Consider the following 17,364-nt stretch of genomic DNA (forward strand, 5'->3'; position numbering starts at 1 on the left):
TTACTTGTTGTCCAGGCTGTGTAAGTTAGTGTACAGGCACTGGAGGGAAACCTCTGGACATCATCTTTTCTGAGGAGGAATGTAGAAATCACATGTGGCCTTCCAATGCTTTGAGCCACTGTAGTGATGAGCACCAGAAAAAAAGGGAAAAGAAGTAGTTAACCATTCAGTACACAGTTTGTGACCTTGAAAAAGGAAGATAATGCATAGTGTGTGACCAAACAGCATAGGAATGTAGTCACTTTTTCTTCTGAGCATTTTTCATGAAGTGCAGGGATCCTGTGAAGGGAAAACCAGTTTGTGATCAAGTGAATGCCTGAATACTGCATTAATACTGCAGACATGCATTGTGTGTGTATGCACATGCATATATACACATAGAGTTCTTCTCTGTTAAACATATACAACCCTTAAAAAATAGCTATTCTTTTTACTTAATAGCCATTCAAACTTTTAACCTTGCTGAAAGTCGTACATGTTTCAATATTCCAAGGTAAGTTTTGTTTTGCTCTGTTCCTGCAAGGAACATTTCCAGCTCTACCAAAATACCCAAGCTACTGTTTCCAATTTTGTGATTAAATATTTTCTACATGTCAAAAAGTGTCTTGTTTAGAATCACAACAGAGATAACAGAGTTGTAAAGCAAATGTCATTGTGAATGCATTGTAAACAGTTAAGAGAATTCTTTAAAAATATGGGTGGACCTGAACCCCAGAAGTTAAAACCAGAACTCTTACATTTGTATATTTTTAAAAATATTTACTTTAAAATACTGTTTGTTTTTGGATAAAAATGTTCCCATATGCTTGTTCTGTTTGTTTGTAAAGTCTGTTTCATCGTAGCATTTTTTTTACTGGCAAATTTAATATTTTTAATTCAAAACAACAGTACTGTAAGGTATATCCTCAAAAATATGTTTAAAATACATATATTTTAAAAGTGAATAGATATATACATAAAATACATTAGAAAAATTTTAGATATTTTTGTGTTTTAAACATATTTTAACTATCATTAGCTGTGTATATATATCATTACATGCATATAGAATATATATTTCATAATTAGCAAGGCTGAGACCTTTCATCTCTTAAGTAGAATATAGGATTTGTAAGTGTTTATTTTGTTTCATATGTAGTTTAATGCACCATGAAATTGTTCTAGCAGTTATATATAATCCCAGAAACTCTGGAGAGTAAAAAATTATCCTAATAATGTTCTATATTTTATTACATTTTTTGCTGATGCAAATACAAATACTAACATTTAAACTTTGGGATTTGTTTTTCAAAGAACTTACTGAAGTTAGATCCAGCAGACAGATATTTGACAGAACAATGTTTGAACCATCCTTCATTTCAAACCCAAAGACTCTTGGATCGCTGTGGAAGTTCCCCTTCACGGTCAGCTAAGAGAAAACCTTACCACGCAGACAGCAACACATTATCTAACAGGTAAATGTAGTCTTGTCACTGTTCTCACTGGCATGTGCTCTGCCAATGAGTGAGTTGTTGTCATGCTTACATGCAACATCATCTACAAGAAAAGTAGATGTTTGACAGTTTAGACACATTGAGACTTACATACTGTTCCGTGTGCCTCACAATAGTGGAAGTAGACAGAGTTTTACTGTACTGCAGCTACTCAAGCTGAAATTTTTGCTAACTTTCTGTGGTGAAGCCATTTCTGCATATGACAAAAAAAAAAGTTGGCTTACTAACCTTAAAAAAATGTTAGCCTTTTTCTTGGAGAACAACAGGAATTTTGTGGTTTGGAAGATGCCCGAGATTCCAAAGGAATGCTCTTTTCCTTGGAAAGCTAGCATTGCTATATATGCACAAATCTGTCCAAGATTTAAAAGTTCAAAATTCACACAGATTTTTAGCAGCTAAATGTCCTGAAAGTTGTGTGCATTGATCATGCTCCGAATGGGAGATGAACAGAATTTTGTCTGCAGTTGCAGTTATGGATCGAGTCTAGTCTATTTGAACTCAAAGCTGGACGTGTTTGCTCAGTGGCTCCCTTGTTGGACCCACACAGCTTGAGAGAAGCCACTCTATTTTAATACCCCAATGAACCAGGTTTACTGGTGGATAAAATACTTCCGTACAAAAAGCCTCATGGTATTCCTTTGACAAAAGCTTTCCTAAAGGTTGCCCTCTGAATTATGCAGAATGTTAGTGGCTTTTAATCCTGGCCATGTTTTTCTTTAGCTGTTTCTGTGAAATTCAAAAAATTGCTCCCCATTTTAGGATTTGGGGTGATGACATTTATAATTTACGCTTTTTCAGAGATACACTTCAAAAAGTTTTAGCTGCCCTTGCAGATATTTAGGATAGAAGTTTTACCATTAGACATGTGGCATCAGAAAGAAAAACCTAGATCTGTGGGAAACTTGTTGTCTAAAAGGGTTGCCTAGCTGCATGATTTAAAAATACTAGGTTCCGAGGTTCCTTATTTCTCTAAAGTTTTAGAAAATACACTTCCTGCTAACTAAAAAGTATTTTAAACTGGCATTAAAACTGCTAACGCTTTAGAAACTGTAATAGAATGCATAATTAGATCACTGAAAGTGGTTGGCACAAAAATCCTAGGTATAAAAATGGCTAGCCTTATCCAATTATAATTATCAAAAGGATCAACAAAGGTACAATGAGCTCTCACTTAAACCCTCAGTAATATATCTGAATTACATTATCGTAGATTTGCTACAGAAATAAGTTAATTGCTCAGGTCTGTCAAGGCAAACAAGTCCAGCTGCAGCACTGCTCAGTCATGGCTAGTTTGCAGTGCCAGCATAAGTCCAGAAGAATACCAGAAAACCTGAGATAATAAATCCTGCTCAAATTAATTCAGGCTGAGCGTTTGCAGAATCAACTCATATCTCAGTCCTGTAATCCCAAAACCAGAAGAGCTGGAAAGTAGAGGTTAAGGACATCACCAAGTAGCTCTGCACCAAGTCAGTCTGGTTTCAGAGCATTTCAGGTGCAGCTTTGGGGATGAGTTAGTGTGCCAAGAACTGGGATAGTTCCAAGTTCCACAAAAGGGGTTCCTTAGGTAGGTTTTGGGTTTGGTGTTACAGAGCTTCCTCTGCTGCAGTGAGCTCAGGCTCACTCCATCTCTGTGTCTTTACCAGCAGAATAACTTCTTTCCCCCTCCTTTCCCCTTCCCTCCCCCTCCAAATCAGAAATATATTAGATAGCCTGGAGCATTGATTGTATCAGTGATGACATACTTTATTGTTCTACCTTCCTTTGATATGCCAGGTGTACTTTAGATTCCTTTAGGTGGATATACAGCTAATTTTCATAATGTAGTGCTTACCCTGGTGATGTGCACATATAGTACTTACATATATGCATAAATGTGTAAATATATGTTGGAATTTCTATGATTGGATCTTATATCTTCATTTTTTTTGTCAGCAAAATCCATTAACCAAAGCTGAGTTAGTCCATCAGAATATAACCAGAAACAACAATATACTAACACTTGAAGATTTTAGTGGAGCCTCTGATGCCTCAGTTGGCACTATTTGATCTTACTGCAGTTAAATTTTGTGGGTTTAAATGGCAACTGAAATGAGTGTACTTTTTTGAAGTTATTAATACATGAATATGTAATCTGGTATATTAATGCTTCTTTATGCATTTTAATATAGAAATCAAGCCAGCAAAAGTTCTGCTTTGCAGTCACACCACAGATCAAACAGCAAGGATATGCAGACACTAGGGGCTGGTGGGCCAAGAGAAGAGGGTCTTCCAGCAAATGAAAGCTTTTTAAATGGAAACCTTCCTGGACCTGCCATTAGTCCAATGCATGCAAAAAAACCAAGCAACACACCTGGATCTGGCAACAAGGATATAGCCAATAATAACATGCCACACCTTCTCAGCCCAAAGGACACAAAGGGAAAAACAGAATTTGATTTTAATGTGGACACCAAAAGTTCTGACAGTTCGGGTACAAAGTACCTGAAGTCCAACACCAGATCTCAACAGAACCGGCACTCATTTATGGAAACCTCTCAAAGCAAAACTGGGACGCTGCAGCCCGGCGACAAGCACAGCCGCCACAGCTACATCGATACTATCCCACAGTCTTCTAAGAGTCCTTCCTATCGGACAAAGTCAAAGAGCCATGGAGTTCTGACAGACTCTAAATCCGTGGGCAACCTTTCTGAGGCCAGGGCCCAAGCTGCAGAACCAAACACCAGTAGGTATTTTCCATCCAGCTGTATGGACTTGAACTCTCCTACCAGTCCAAGTGCTCCCCGACACGGTGATAACAGAACTTTGCTCAGTCCATCTGGGAGGAATAACCGCAGTGAGGGCACCCTGGACACCCGAAGACCATCAACAAGACACTCCAAAACAATGGAGGAGTTAAAACTGCCAGATCACATGGATGGAAGCCATTCCCACTCTCTGTCTGCTCCACACGAATCTTTTTCCTATGGTCTAGGTTATACCAGTCCTTTTTCTTCACAGCAGCGCCCTCATAGACACTCTATGTATGTGAGCCGGGACAGAGTGAGGTCAAAGGGCTCAGAGGGTGGCTTAAGCATAGGGCAAGGGATGGCAGCCAGAGCAAACAGCCTGCAACTGTTATCTCCACAGGTGCAGCATAAGTCACTCACAAGATCTGTTGGCTCATCACGAGAAGACTGTACGGAAGATTCTAATAGGGTTAGTCCAAAATATTGCCTCTTATGGGAAAGCTTATTTTACTTTTTACTTCATGTGTGGAGAGTGTCCTGTTTTCAGTCTTCTGTTTGTTTGTTTGCGGTTATTTATTTATATGTCTTGTTGTAAGGCAAGGAATGTTGGGGTTTTTCCAGAAGAATATTTCAAGGTGCTTTTAAAAAATGGACTATGAATACCATTATCCTAAAGTACCAAAATGTGAGAACAGAAAAAAATGTCTCTGAAATTAAAATTTCATTAGTAGTTCTTAGACTTTGGTTACATTGTCTGATGTAATTTTTATCTATCATTTTCCTTAATTAACTCTCTCATTTGTGTTTTTATTTAGCTTTTCCTGTACATATTTCTGTTATGAATGCTAATGTCAATTTTTCAAATGAGTATTTCATTTACTTATAGCAGAACATTACTGATGAAATGCCATAATTTACTAAAGTAATATCAAAGCTTGCAATATTTCTTTAGATGAGTATGATAAATAGCTGGGGTAGTCTAGAGATTTTTGTGTTGTAGAGGCCACTGGTAATTGACTCCTTACAGTGCCACTAGATACCTGATTGTGTTTTTCTGTGAGCATTAATGAGGGAGTAGATGAAGGGCTAGTTCTGATGTTGATTTACATTCCTTACACAACATTTCTGAATTATCTGATGTATTACAGATCAGCTGTATAAAGATGACTGCATTTGTCCTCAAATCTTTAAACTCCTATAGTAACAAAATGGTGCAGAGACAAGTACAAAAAAGAGTTTGTTTCTCTGTACCTGCACCTGTGATAAACTAAAGACAATGGAGAGAACATTTAGTTCAGAGTTGTTGACAAATTGAAGGAAGTCAGAGTGCTGCAAATATTATGTAAGGTCCAAACGTTATGGTTTACTCTGAGAAACTAAAATACTCTGTCTACCTAGTTCATCTAAGAAATATGTGTACTTTGCTTAATAGTGGTCTACAAGTACCATAAACCAAAACCAGGTAGTGGTTGCCTCTTCAGTCCAGAAGAGAAAAAAAGACATAATACGTTTTGTCATACTTACCACATGTCCTCCATTCAGGATTATGTGTATTTACACATCACAAAATATCAAAGTAGGAGAAATGCAATGGATTAATAATTAAAAAAAAAAAGGCTATCTGAAAGGAATTACAGCAGCTCCATTTCAAAACCATTTTTTTCTTTGTGTACTTATTTTTCTTTCTCATTTCAGTCAAGTTAAATGTTACTTATTCAGGATATTACTGTCGAAGGGTAATAATATAAACATTTCAGCTTTTGATTGTAAAAGCTCATGCTACCTTGTATTCTTCAGTGCATTAGGATCTTTTTCTGCATTATGCAGCAGTTAGTAATTTGAAGTAATTTTGATTTTACTTTCTGTTATTTAGAGGCTGATTGTTTTTCGAATGAATGATCAGATCATTCGTTGTCTTTTGAAAATTGTTTGACAAATTTTTATTTTAATTAGAAAAATTTATGTGTATCTTAATGCTTAAGGTTTTGTTGATTTTCATTTGCTTTGGAAAGCCTATTCATTTGTGAAGACCTTGCCTTTATCTCTTATGGTCAATATTTTTTAAACTTAAGCCTTCCGTTAATGCTTTTAAATATGTATGTCAACCATTAGAAGTGTGAAAGGAAAATGACTCTTCTGAAATGGATGCCAACTCTGTAAATTCACAAAGCTGGTTTTTGTTTGTTTATACTGCTTTCAGTAACAAATCAGAATTAAATTGTCAATCTTCCTATGCCTCTTAAAGGCATTTTCACAAAGAAGTCATTCTTTGGCTCCTTCCAATCTTCACTTTTCCCCACCCCTCTTCTGTATTCTGCATTAGGAATCAGAAAATTTCATGCCCCTCAGGATTAGTGATCTAAAAAAATCGTTAATAACACAAGTGTTCTCAAACATTGCTTATTGTTTTCCTTTTTCTCACTTCCATGCTTCTAATTTCTCACTGATTTTCTCTTTAGCTCTACCAAGTCTTTTTAAAGAAAAACATTCTTTGTTTGTCAGGCTTTAAATTTTATTTAAAAAAAAGAATCAACAAAAAACTTGCATTCAGTATTAGTTTTAGGACTTTTCAAGTCTCAGTTCAACACTTTTGTTGTAAGAATTCTTTTTACTTTTAAATTAAATGTGCATGAAAAGGGTTTAAGAAGAAAATCAAGTACAGGTCGCTATTACTGTCTCATATTTGAAATTTAACTGCTAACAAAGAAGAGGTACCTAATACAAGTAGTAATCAAATGCTTCAGCCTCTGGTAAATTTTAGAAGAATCCAACTGTGATTTGAAGCATTCTTTTAGCTTCAGTTCTATTCTTGGCACGTGTTCAATGTTTGTTTAATCTGTAAGAGTGAGACCAGATCATCATCAACAAAAGGCAAAGTAGATTTTGCAAATCACTCATGCAGTGGATTGAAATCCCAGTTCTTAGTTCTGGTTGGGGTTTTTTATGGTTTTGATTTTTAATCTGTGTCCTTCTTGGACATTCTAGATTTCAATTTATATGGGGATTTTAGTAGTTTCCTGTGGGACCTTGTAGAGGGCATTGAATTTTATCTGGTCAGTCCATACTGCAGGACAAAATTGCAGCACCTGATTCATTTAAGAGAGGTGTTAAGCCATATTGGGTGGCAAATTATGTGCATATGGATGTTTCTAAGGACGCACTTAAGCTTTTGCTTGAAGTTCTTCCAGGAAGTTCTGTATTCAGAAAAGTAGAATGAATTAAAAGTAATTATATTCTGTTTGCTCTCCTGTCTGACTAAACTATTCACCTATGGATTTCTTAGTTCAGAGACTTCCTAGTATTTTGCATACAGTAGATTTTATGACTGTTGGTACCTCTAGGTACTGCTGTTTAATAGCTGATAAGGGATGATAGTGCTTTGGTATTGCAATTATCACAAATTATATACATTTCCTGTTTGCTTTTTAAATTTGCTAGTAGCAGAGTGACATCAGAAATTAATTTAACAAGGCCTCTCTTAAAAGATTCTTCGAGAGACATTACAGCTGTATTGCATTCACAGCAAAAATCTGAGGTTTTGAATCAGGCTCAAGTTTTTAAAATTGCAACTTAGAGGCAAAATTCTGTTAATGCCGTTTTCATCATTTTGGAAAAAAGCAAGCAAGCAGCAAAACCAACTAATTATTGATTACATAGTCTGTGATTTGATACTGGCAGTTATTAATAACATGAAAGGAAAATTTTGTGGTCAAGTTTGGAGTTCTGTTGCTTATGTATGTTGTTTAAAATTGCAAATCAGTTTATAGTCTTTAATTTTAAATAGTTCGTTGTTCTTTTACTTAGGGTGGAGCATATCATGATCCACACACAGAAGATGGAGCATCTACTAAGGAAAATAGAATTCTGTATAATGACCCTGTTCCGAGAAGAGTTGGCAGCTTTTACAGAGGTAATTTTATCGTGGATCTTTCAAATTTAATCAAGAATTTTAGTATGGAATATAAATTAAGTAGTAGAAAGGGATACAGAGGATTAACATGAACAACTACAAGCAAAAGCACATTTACATAATCCAGTTCAAAATAAATATTAAAACAGGGTTGTGTGTGTGCATATATATATATATATATATATACACACACATACATACATGTGTGCATGAATGTGTGTTGGTATACACACTCACAAAAATAGATACTGTTCTATTGTGCCACACAAAAGATGGCAATTTCTGAGCAGCTGCCTCATGGCTAAACCTGGGTAATTGTTTCGAAAAAGATAATAAGAAGCTTTTTACTGTCCTGCAAGTGTTAGGAGACTTGTGGGACTCCCCTGAACCTAAAGAAGGCCCAATCAGCTGAAATTCGATTATGAGTCACCTAATAACCTTAAGTAGAGTCACAAATCTCCCTCTGATCCTCCTCAGGTTGACCAGTTGGTTGATGACCTGATTTAGACATGTTAAAATCTGTGACAATCCTTGCAAGTGTCCCATTGCAATATTAAAACCTGTGAGCAATATTAAAGCTCATACTAGTTTGAGCAATGCTTTTATGTGTAAGGTTTTGTCACACATGCATCAGAGAAGAATCCTCAATCCTGAATCACTTTTATTAATCCTTATAACACTCCTAAAATGGGACATGGATTATCCTTCTTTTTTATACATTGTGAAACAAAAGTTCCAAAAAGAATGACTTTCCATAAGTCATGTGCTAAGGAAACTCTAGGACTGGGGATTATTTAATTCCTTTTTGTAAACTGGAGGTTTTTTCCTCTTTAACTATATCTATGAAACAAATATATTTTAGATGGACTTAATTATTGCTTTGGGAAAATGGTACTATGTTTAAATAATAGTTTGATGATATTACATGCAAAACCAGTGCTAATAATATGTACAAGTAACTGTGAAAAAAGTAAATTCATATTTATGTAATTCTTAAGTAGTGACTTAATACAAAGGTTATTAGCATGTACTTTTGTACTACAGCTTGAACAAGAACTTACAGATTCAGTTTTGATAGACAGTGTAATGTGATGCTGCATTAATGCTACAACTAGTGTCTGATCAATTTTTAATCAAGTGCAGGTGTTTCTCGTGGTACTCATAATTCTAATAAATTTATGTGCTGGGTATGTACAGTGTATTTTCAAAATCACAGTATGTATGTTTGAAAAATACATATCTGATAATAATATCTGATTTTGATACTTTAATTTTTAGTCCATTATCTCTTATTCTTAGTTACTTTAAAATCCAAAGTAATTTTTTTCAGGATGGTCTCATTTTACAACTAATATTACCTTGCAACTATCACAGAATGACAGCTTTTTTTTCAATTGTACCTAAAGTGCTACTGTGTCTTCATGCTCTTGTTTCTGTAAGAGGGAGAGAGGAAGCAGAAAGCTGGGATTTTTGGCAGAGCTCAGTGTATATTGTTTGCCGTTTCTCTGTTCAGTTCCATCTCCGCGTCCAGAGAGTACGTACATAGAAAACAACGTGTCAAACAGAGCCTCTGTGTTACCAGCAGACAGCAGCACGGTGGCAAACCACTCAAAGAGACAAACCACCTTTGATACCTGGTGAGTTGTTATTTACAGAAATGTGTAGAGAATGGAAGGGAAAAAAGGGGTTTTGAACAGGAGGAAAAAAAACCCCACGCTTTTCTTAAGATTTGCAGTTGTCTGTGTGCTGAGTTGCTTCCTCCAACTATACTGGCATAGCATGGCATGTTTTCTGTCCCCTTTTGAGCAGCAAGAAATACTTCATCGCACCATAACATGAGTGCATTAAAGTTAATATACTTTTGTCTTTCGCAATTTTTTTCCATTTTTAATCTTCAGTTAAAGATAGTACAAAGTGCTTGTGTGCATATAGTATGGATAGCAATCTGTGGGTTCCAGAAGCATGAACTGTCATACAAATGGAAAAAATATCAAAGTGCATGTTTCCATATATACAATAGGACTGTATTAATGAATATTTTCACCCTACAATGGGGACCACTGCCCTTTTTGTTTACGCACCACAGAAGGAAATTAATACATTCTATGGGGAAAATGGACTAAGCAACATCTTAATGGTGTATATTGATTTTAAAAGATTAAATGCATCACATGGCTCCATTATATAACGTAAAACACTTAACTATAATTATGCTAATAAAATGACTGCATATGCATAGCTTTGCAGGACTTAAAGGGAAATACCTTAATTTTGTTTCTCTGAGAGCTGTTTGGCTCTAAAATACTCTTAATCTTCTACTTCGTTTAATCACAATAAAGCACACTGAATAAAAATAAGCCAATGGAGCTTCAAAGGATTGGTGGGAGGAATGGACTGTGTACATTTGCATGGTTCAACTCTGTTTCATACCACTCTCTGAAACACTTCTCTCTGGAAGTGCGATAAAGTCATGCTATCAAAGAACTGTTTCAGTGGTTTGTTGACTTAATGTGTTTTCACACGAACAACCTGTGGATTATGTGCTTAAAATAGAGAGGGGGTGGGGGGTTGGGGGATGGTGGCTAGTTGGTATTTCAGCTTGTGTTGAGGTTATATACCTGTGTCAGTAATAGAAGATGTTTACTCCAGAACCTTTGTCACCTGCTCTGATTCACTAGAGTCTGCTTCCTGACCTTCAGTAGCTCCACCTACATCCATTTTGTGGAAGTTAGCTGAGGAAACCGATCATTTATGTAAAAAGGTGGTACTTATATTGTGACTTATGTGGCTAAAGAAGGTATTTATTCCTACTGTTGAACCCTTTCACATATTTTGTTGTCCTTCGTACCTGGATCTTTCTATCTTGCATATAACATAAGACATGGAATCTTGTTTTGCTTTATATATTATTCAGCAGTATATTGCCTTGACTGCAAAGAAACATGTAATGTTATTTTAACTCTGAACTGAAATAATAACCTATGTTATTAGAGCTGGTTGGGAATTTCTTTTACGAAGTTGTTTTTTTCATTTACGATGAAAAATTATCAAAACCAAAACTTTTCAAAGGAACATCCACTAACTTTTATTGTGAAGATTCTTCAACTCCAGGATGGAATTGCCAGTTAAACCCAGAGATACTCTCAAAATAAAAAATATTCTGGAGTCAGCATCATTTTTTGGAATGTGGGGAACTTGAGTGCAGGGCCTTTGTTCTTCATTATTTAAACCAGAGGCTTGAACCAAGATCTTAGATCTAATAAGTGAATGCCCTGAACCAGAAGTTAGAGGTTATTCTGGAGCACATTGTTTGGTTCCCTCAATATATTCTCTTGAAGCTGTTTCACCTTGTTAAAATAGCAAAAGGACTACAGAGGTACTAAATATGGCCTAGTCAGTAAGGCCTTTCATTAACCTTGAGACAGTTAGATTTAAGTCCTTGATCCAATTAATGTACTCAAATATTTTCACAAAGTGGAACAGCTCCTTTGAGAGAAGAACCCATAGAAGAATAAACATTTCTTCTTATGAAATGGGAGGAATAGCAGTACCTGCAACACCAAGTTACTGCTATTTTGGCATATGCTTCTCTTTCTCTTTGCTTTTCCTACTCCCTATTTTCCCAAGATGTTTCCTGCCCAGCTCTACATGTAAACTCTGTTCAAGTTGTCCTGGCAATGGTCTAATCTTGTTGCAAAATTGTTCTGTGCCATAAACGCAGCTTAATCAGATTCCTGAGTGGTGTAGAATCTATGTTCCTCTACTTAATTTTCTGTATAGAAGTTGTGTAAATGCTTATGAAAATGTTTGAAGCTCTAATGGAATGTGATTCTGCTTACATCAATTTTATGATGAAGTAAATATTTGATGTTTGACTGGCATACATAACTGGTACATGACAATTCATGTTGAATTATGAGTGACATGTATTCCACCTGGACTTGCCACTACTGTAAAATATTGCTTCTCTCATAGTATTGCTCTGTGTTGCCTTTCTTCTGTCAAAGATTCTGTGAATGTTTGCTAGACTGAATTGTCACAGATGTTCCCTTGTCTTTGTGTGCATTTCTTCACTCTTTCCCCACTGTCCAGCCTTTTAAAATAAAGATGTTATAAACTTGACTTTTGTCATCAGATTTTACTCTTAAATTACTAGATCATTTCTGAACTTTAGACAACTTGATTTGAAAAAAGGCAAATTTTTCGTCCTTCTAGAAAATCTTTTCTTTGCCAGAGTTTAATTTCCTGTAAAGGACCTTGAACTTGCTCAATTTTTTCTTTTTGATACAAGAGTAGATGTTTTATTCTCTTTCACTTGTATGAGCTTTGTCCTGAGCTGGGCAAAATCAGTAGGTACAGGCAAGATACTTAATTGTGTTCTGCCAATGTGCCAGAACATTGCCCTGAATTATATTTACCATTGTCATGGTTCCAAATATCTCTTTAGAATAAATTCCAGCATGGAGTACTCTATTTCACATCATATTGGAAGTGTTTGCATTAATTACTTACAAGATATTTGGGGGCTTCTGGAAAGTTTTTTTGTTTAGATCTTTCATGTTCATATAAGTGTAGTCATTCTATGACAAGCAGCTTGTCATACCTACCTGCAAAATAATAAAAAGAGGAATATGTATATAATATTATTATTGTTATTTTATATTTATATAATATATATAAACACACATAAACTCTCTTGTCATTCAAGAAAAGAAAAAAAAAGAACATCTCACTCTTAGAAGAGTCAAAGGCTTAAAACTCTACCCACTTTTAAGTTTCAAGACTCCAAAACAACACAGTATTTTGTAAACAGGACATGACTGACTGTTAAATCATTGTCTCAGTATCAGTGTAACAATTTAGTCACACTTACTGTTCCTGAAACTAGAAGATTACCAATATCTGAGCAAGTTAATTTAAATCTTGTTCAGCTGTGTCTGCAGTGTGATTGTTGCTGCATTGTAAATACTTTCCAGTCCTTTTATGGAATTTGTAAAAAATATCAGGAAACTGCAAATTCTGAATGGTATTCTGTATATGAGATAGTAGATCTGGGGTTTATTCCAGTTAGTAAATCCTCCTTTTCCACACGAAAAATAAAAAATTGCAGCTCCAAACAAAGTTCAGATTTGATCTTTGATTTTTAAGCTTTCAGTGCAAGACTTTTAGACCAAGAAGTTTTACTGTGGACTTCAGCTTGTGGGATTGACATTCTTACCTTAAACTATCTATTTGGATTACTTCATTAGTTTCTGATATTATCTTGCCTTCACTAAATGGTAACTCTGGAATTGCCCCTTAAGGGACTTACTTTAAGCAAAACTAAAAGCCAACGTGGAGAATTAGTGTTTGCTCATTTATCTTCCAAAGAAAAGTTCAGGTATTTCAATAACTCCTCCATTAGGCAAAAACCTTACTCATGTAATTATGATTGGTTCAGTAAAGGGAGCACTACGCTGGCAGTTAGACGGTTTCCAAGCCAGGCTGCCTGAGATCAGAGTTCCTGAAAAATAGCTAAAATAAGCATGACAAATTGCCTCCCAAAAAGAGCTGTCTGCAATACAACTCTCTCTATGGCAGCATGAATGCAACATGCTTCCTATTTATTCTTTTTAGTTAATATGAAAGCACATCAGCTTGCTTGCCATGTGCATGTTTGCACCTCATTGTACCTGCATGAAGCTGGATACCTTTCCTGCCAGGGGCAATAAATAGGAGTGATAATCACAGAATTTCAATTTATACCTATGCTTTTTCCACGTGTCTCAGACCAGAATAACAAAATGTGTTCTACATTATACATCCTAAGCATGCAAAAGGTACGCAAAGATAAAATAACAAAGCACAGGATATTTTGCCTTTGGTTTCTTCTTGTGAATGAGCTCCCTGAGTGGGGTCTCTTATCTAGGGCTAGTCTCTACTTGCTAGTAAAACAGCACAGATTCTGGTGTAACTGTTTGCTTTCAAGAGCTGAAGCTTTATGCAAAATGCCAAAATACTTGCAGTATGTTGTAAGAGTTTAGTGTTGCGTGAGTCGACCATACCATACAGATTTTTTTCTGATAATCCTATTTTTTTCCTATACTGTCCACTATCTAAAAATCATGTTTTGGGATGCCTAAAATATACCAGTGTTTCATCATCGATCAAAATGTTCTGCTCTATTTTTACTCAGTACAGAATCCTGGTGTTGAAGCTTCCTGCTATAATGCTATATATGTTCACTCTCTTCACATAATGAGCATGTGTTTTGAAGCAGTTGCTTTTCAAGGTCAATGCTTTTTCAGACAACTGTACTGCAATATGAGTCATAGGAGTTAATGACATAAACCAATCAGTATAAAGCCACTGGCTTTTGGGTAAGCAGCAATTGAAAATGAGCAGAGTTCTCAGCCCCTTATTTTCCTACTCTGGTCACTGTAGTCATAAAGAGGAAATGATGGTGCAGAATTTCATTTCTCTCCTTTCTGCTCAACTGCTATAGAGAGCAGTTTTCTCATCCAGGTTCATTGGGCCAGAGAAAAGAATCACACTTGAGTGAATCTCTATCTACAAGTATGGCAAAAAATGTTCCAAGCTGCACTCTGAAGATTAACTTCACCTTTTAAGATAGCATCTTCATTTTGGAATAGACTTTGGAACAGAAAAGCCATAGCAAGACACTGAAAAATTTTAAAGGACAATGTAGAGTAACCTCCTGGGAATTTGCTTATGATCTGACTCTGGTTGCTCAGCGGACAACACCATCATGGGGTTGGTAATGTGCACTGGGGCTATGGTTTGGTATATCTTTGTAGATGTGGATGCACTGTAACTCCTTTGGGGAAAGGCTCAGAAGGTTCTTAGCCCCATTTACATGACATTCTGAGCACAAGAAGGATACTTGGAGTGCATGCTTTCCTCCAACTTTTCTAGCAAATCAAGTAAAAATCATTGAGTAAATAATTCAGTAGGTGTTTTGTCTGTGTTAAGTCAGTCTCATGAGTTCAGTGAATACGTAAAGCTGTCAGTAGTCTTTACTCTCGGTGCTCTAAGTGACTAATACAAGAGTGCCTTACATCTGTTATGCAGTAGTACCAAATACAGGGACATGACAGCAACAGGAATCCTTGGCAATCCAGTATCTTTAAAATATGTGTTATAATAATCATGTTAAACTAGAGATTTTTTTCCTGTAGTGTTGCAATGTTCACATCGAATCTATGTTGTCATGCACCTGAAAGTGTTTCTTGGATCCAGATGTAAGTTCCAAAAAAAACTAAATTAGGAAAATTTCTACCATACTCCCTGCCTATGAATCTTTCCACTAAGACCATTCTCTTAATCAACAGTTGCACTTTATCCAGCATTTAAACACTGCATGCATTTATATTTAGAACCAGGTAACATTTTGAGCTCGAGGTGATTTTGTGTAGAAATTGAGGAGCTAGTCAAACCAGCTACCAGAGTGAAGAGAATTTTGTTGATAAGGAGGATGACTGCAGTGATTTCTACCCCAATTATGTGTTTCACATTTGCTTGGAAAAAAAAAAAGTCAGCTTGGCATGTAGTAGCAGCTGAATCACCAGCTGATAGCATAGCATTTAAAGCCAGAATTAGAAGCCAGCAACAACTATAGTAGAGAGCTAAGTGTTGCTACATTACAGTTATTCCCAGAAAAGCTGCTCCTGTTCATCATCCAGAGCCCTTAAAACTGTGGCTTTCCTTTAGGCTTTCCATCAAGACAATGGAATAATTTCTTTTTTGTCTTCATACAACTTAGGACTGAATAAGGACTATTAAATCACCCAGCATGATTTTCTGTGTGTTAGTTGATATTAAATGTCACCCGGTCTCTGGGATCCAGGCCTAGAGGCACACCTGACTAATATCTCCCATGATGGGGTCCCGATTTGATATGTCAAAGATGGGAAATCCACTTCACTAAAGAGATTGTTCTGGCAGTTAATGATGCTTATTGTGAAAATTAACGCCTTATTTCTAATATTACTTCTCTGGCTTCATCATCCACCTACTTGTTCTTGTTATATCTTTGCCCTTTAGTCTGAAGATCTTTCTAGTATTCTGTAATTTCTTCTTGAATAAGTACTTGTGCATCAGGCAAGGAAACTAAATATTTGGGCTGGTTTGACTGTGTTTCTAAACCACTAAAGAGATGGAAATCTCTGACTTTTTAAATGTAGGCCATTCTTTCTATCTCTGAAATTATTTCTGTGACACTTTCCTGTACCATTTTCGATTTTCAAGCTATTTTAAAGGGCACTAGAACTGCATTCAGTTATGTCTCACCAATGTCCTTTGTAAACCATCTTTTTACCCTGTATCAGTACTTTACATACATGGTTTACTGTGTATTCTGAAAGTAACATGTTATTTATCAGCTGTAGTTACTTCAGACATGTAAAAGGCGGAAATTCAGTCTTCAGGCAAGTCACCTGTTCCATTCTTGGGTCACCTCCTTTTGCCAGCACTGTCTCACCCATGCATAACAAAATAACTGAAGTTTTTAAGTTGAAATGGACAACAGTAGTTCCCCAGCTTCCCTGATGATAAATTTGGAACCATGTCAGCAAAGTGGTTCTGTCTGGCGAACTTTGCAACTCCTGGTTCTCCAGCAAGGAGTGGATAAACTGAATCTGTGCTTTTAAACCTCATCGCCATTTGTATGTTCTCTCAGATATGCTTTTCATTTTTCTAAAAGACCTCGTGTGTGATATTTTGGTTTGAGGATTAAGTTCTGTCTTAGAAGAAGACATGCATGCTTTCCTTTTCCCTAAATAACTATTCATTGGTTTAAACTAATCATTTTGCCCTAACACTGTGTACCTCCTATCCCATTTAATAAGACTATCTGGTATTTGTATAGTAACCCTGGAACCAATGAATGCTAAAACATTGAGAATCTTTTTACTTAATTCAATAATTTCCATTCTTTGGCATCAGATCTCAGTATTACACAGAATTTACAAAGTAAATACCAAAATAAAATCTCTCTTACAATACCTTATTTCATATTTAGGAAAAGTCCTGAAAACCTTAACTCAGAACAGCTCAAGGAGAAAGAAAAGCAAGGTTTTTTCAGGGCAATAAAAAAGAAAAAGAAGAAATCTCAAACTGTAAGTATGCGGCATTTCTAATAAAAGAAGTTATATTTGAATTACAAATTGGTTTTGAATTACACCATTTTAATATGCTAGATTAGTACAGTACCTTTATTGTATTTATGCTCATGTGT

The 17,364-nt window shown here is 35.9% G+C and overlaps 1 protein-coding gene across 3 annotated transcripts in view; it reads left to right on the forward strand.

Annotated features, from left to right (window-relative positions):
- Positions 1 to 17,364, forward strand: part of CDKL5 (cyclin dependent kinase like 5) — a 123,566-nt gene that overhangs the window by 98,779 nt on the left and 7,423 nt on the right. For all 3 annotated transcript variants that reach the window (XM_027688897.1, XM_027688899.1, XM_027688898.1), the window contains exons 11-15: positions 1,294 to 1,454; positions 3,662 to 4,688; positions 8,024 to 8,129; positions 9,643 to 9,766; positions 17,149 to 17,245. In XM_027688897.1, coding sequence (XP_027544698.1) covers positions 1,294 to 1,454; positions 3,662 to 4,688; positions 8,024 to 8,129; positions 9,643 to 9,766; positions 17,149 to 17,245 — 1,515 coding nt within the window. The remainder of the gene's footprint in view (positions 1 to 1,293; positions 1,455 to 3,661; positions 4,689 to 8,023; positions 8,130 to 9,642; positions 9,767 to 17,148; positions 17,246 to 17,364) is intronic.

The sequence above is a fragment of the Neopelma chrysocephalum genome, unplaced genomic scaffold, assembly GCF_003984885.1.
Source record: "Neopelma chrysocephalum unplaced genomic scaffold, ASM398488v2 Primary Assembly neopelma1_76, whole genome shotgun sequence".
Lineage (NCBI taxonomy): Eukaryota > Metazoa > Chordata > Aves > Passeriformes > Pipridae > Neopelma > Neopelma chrysocephalum.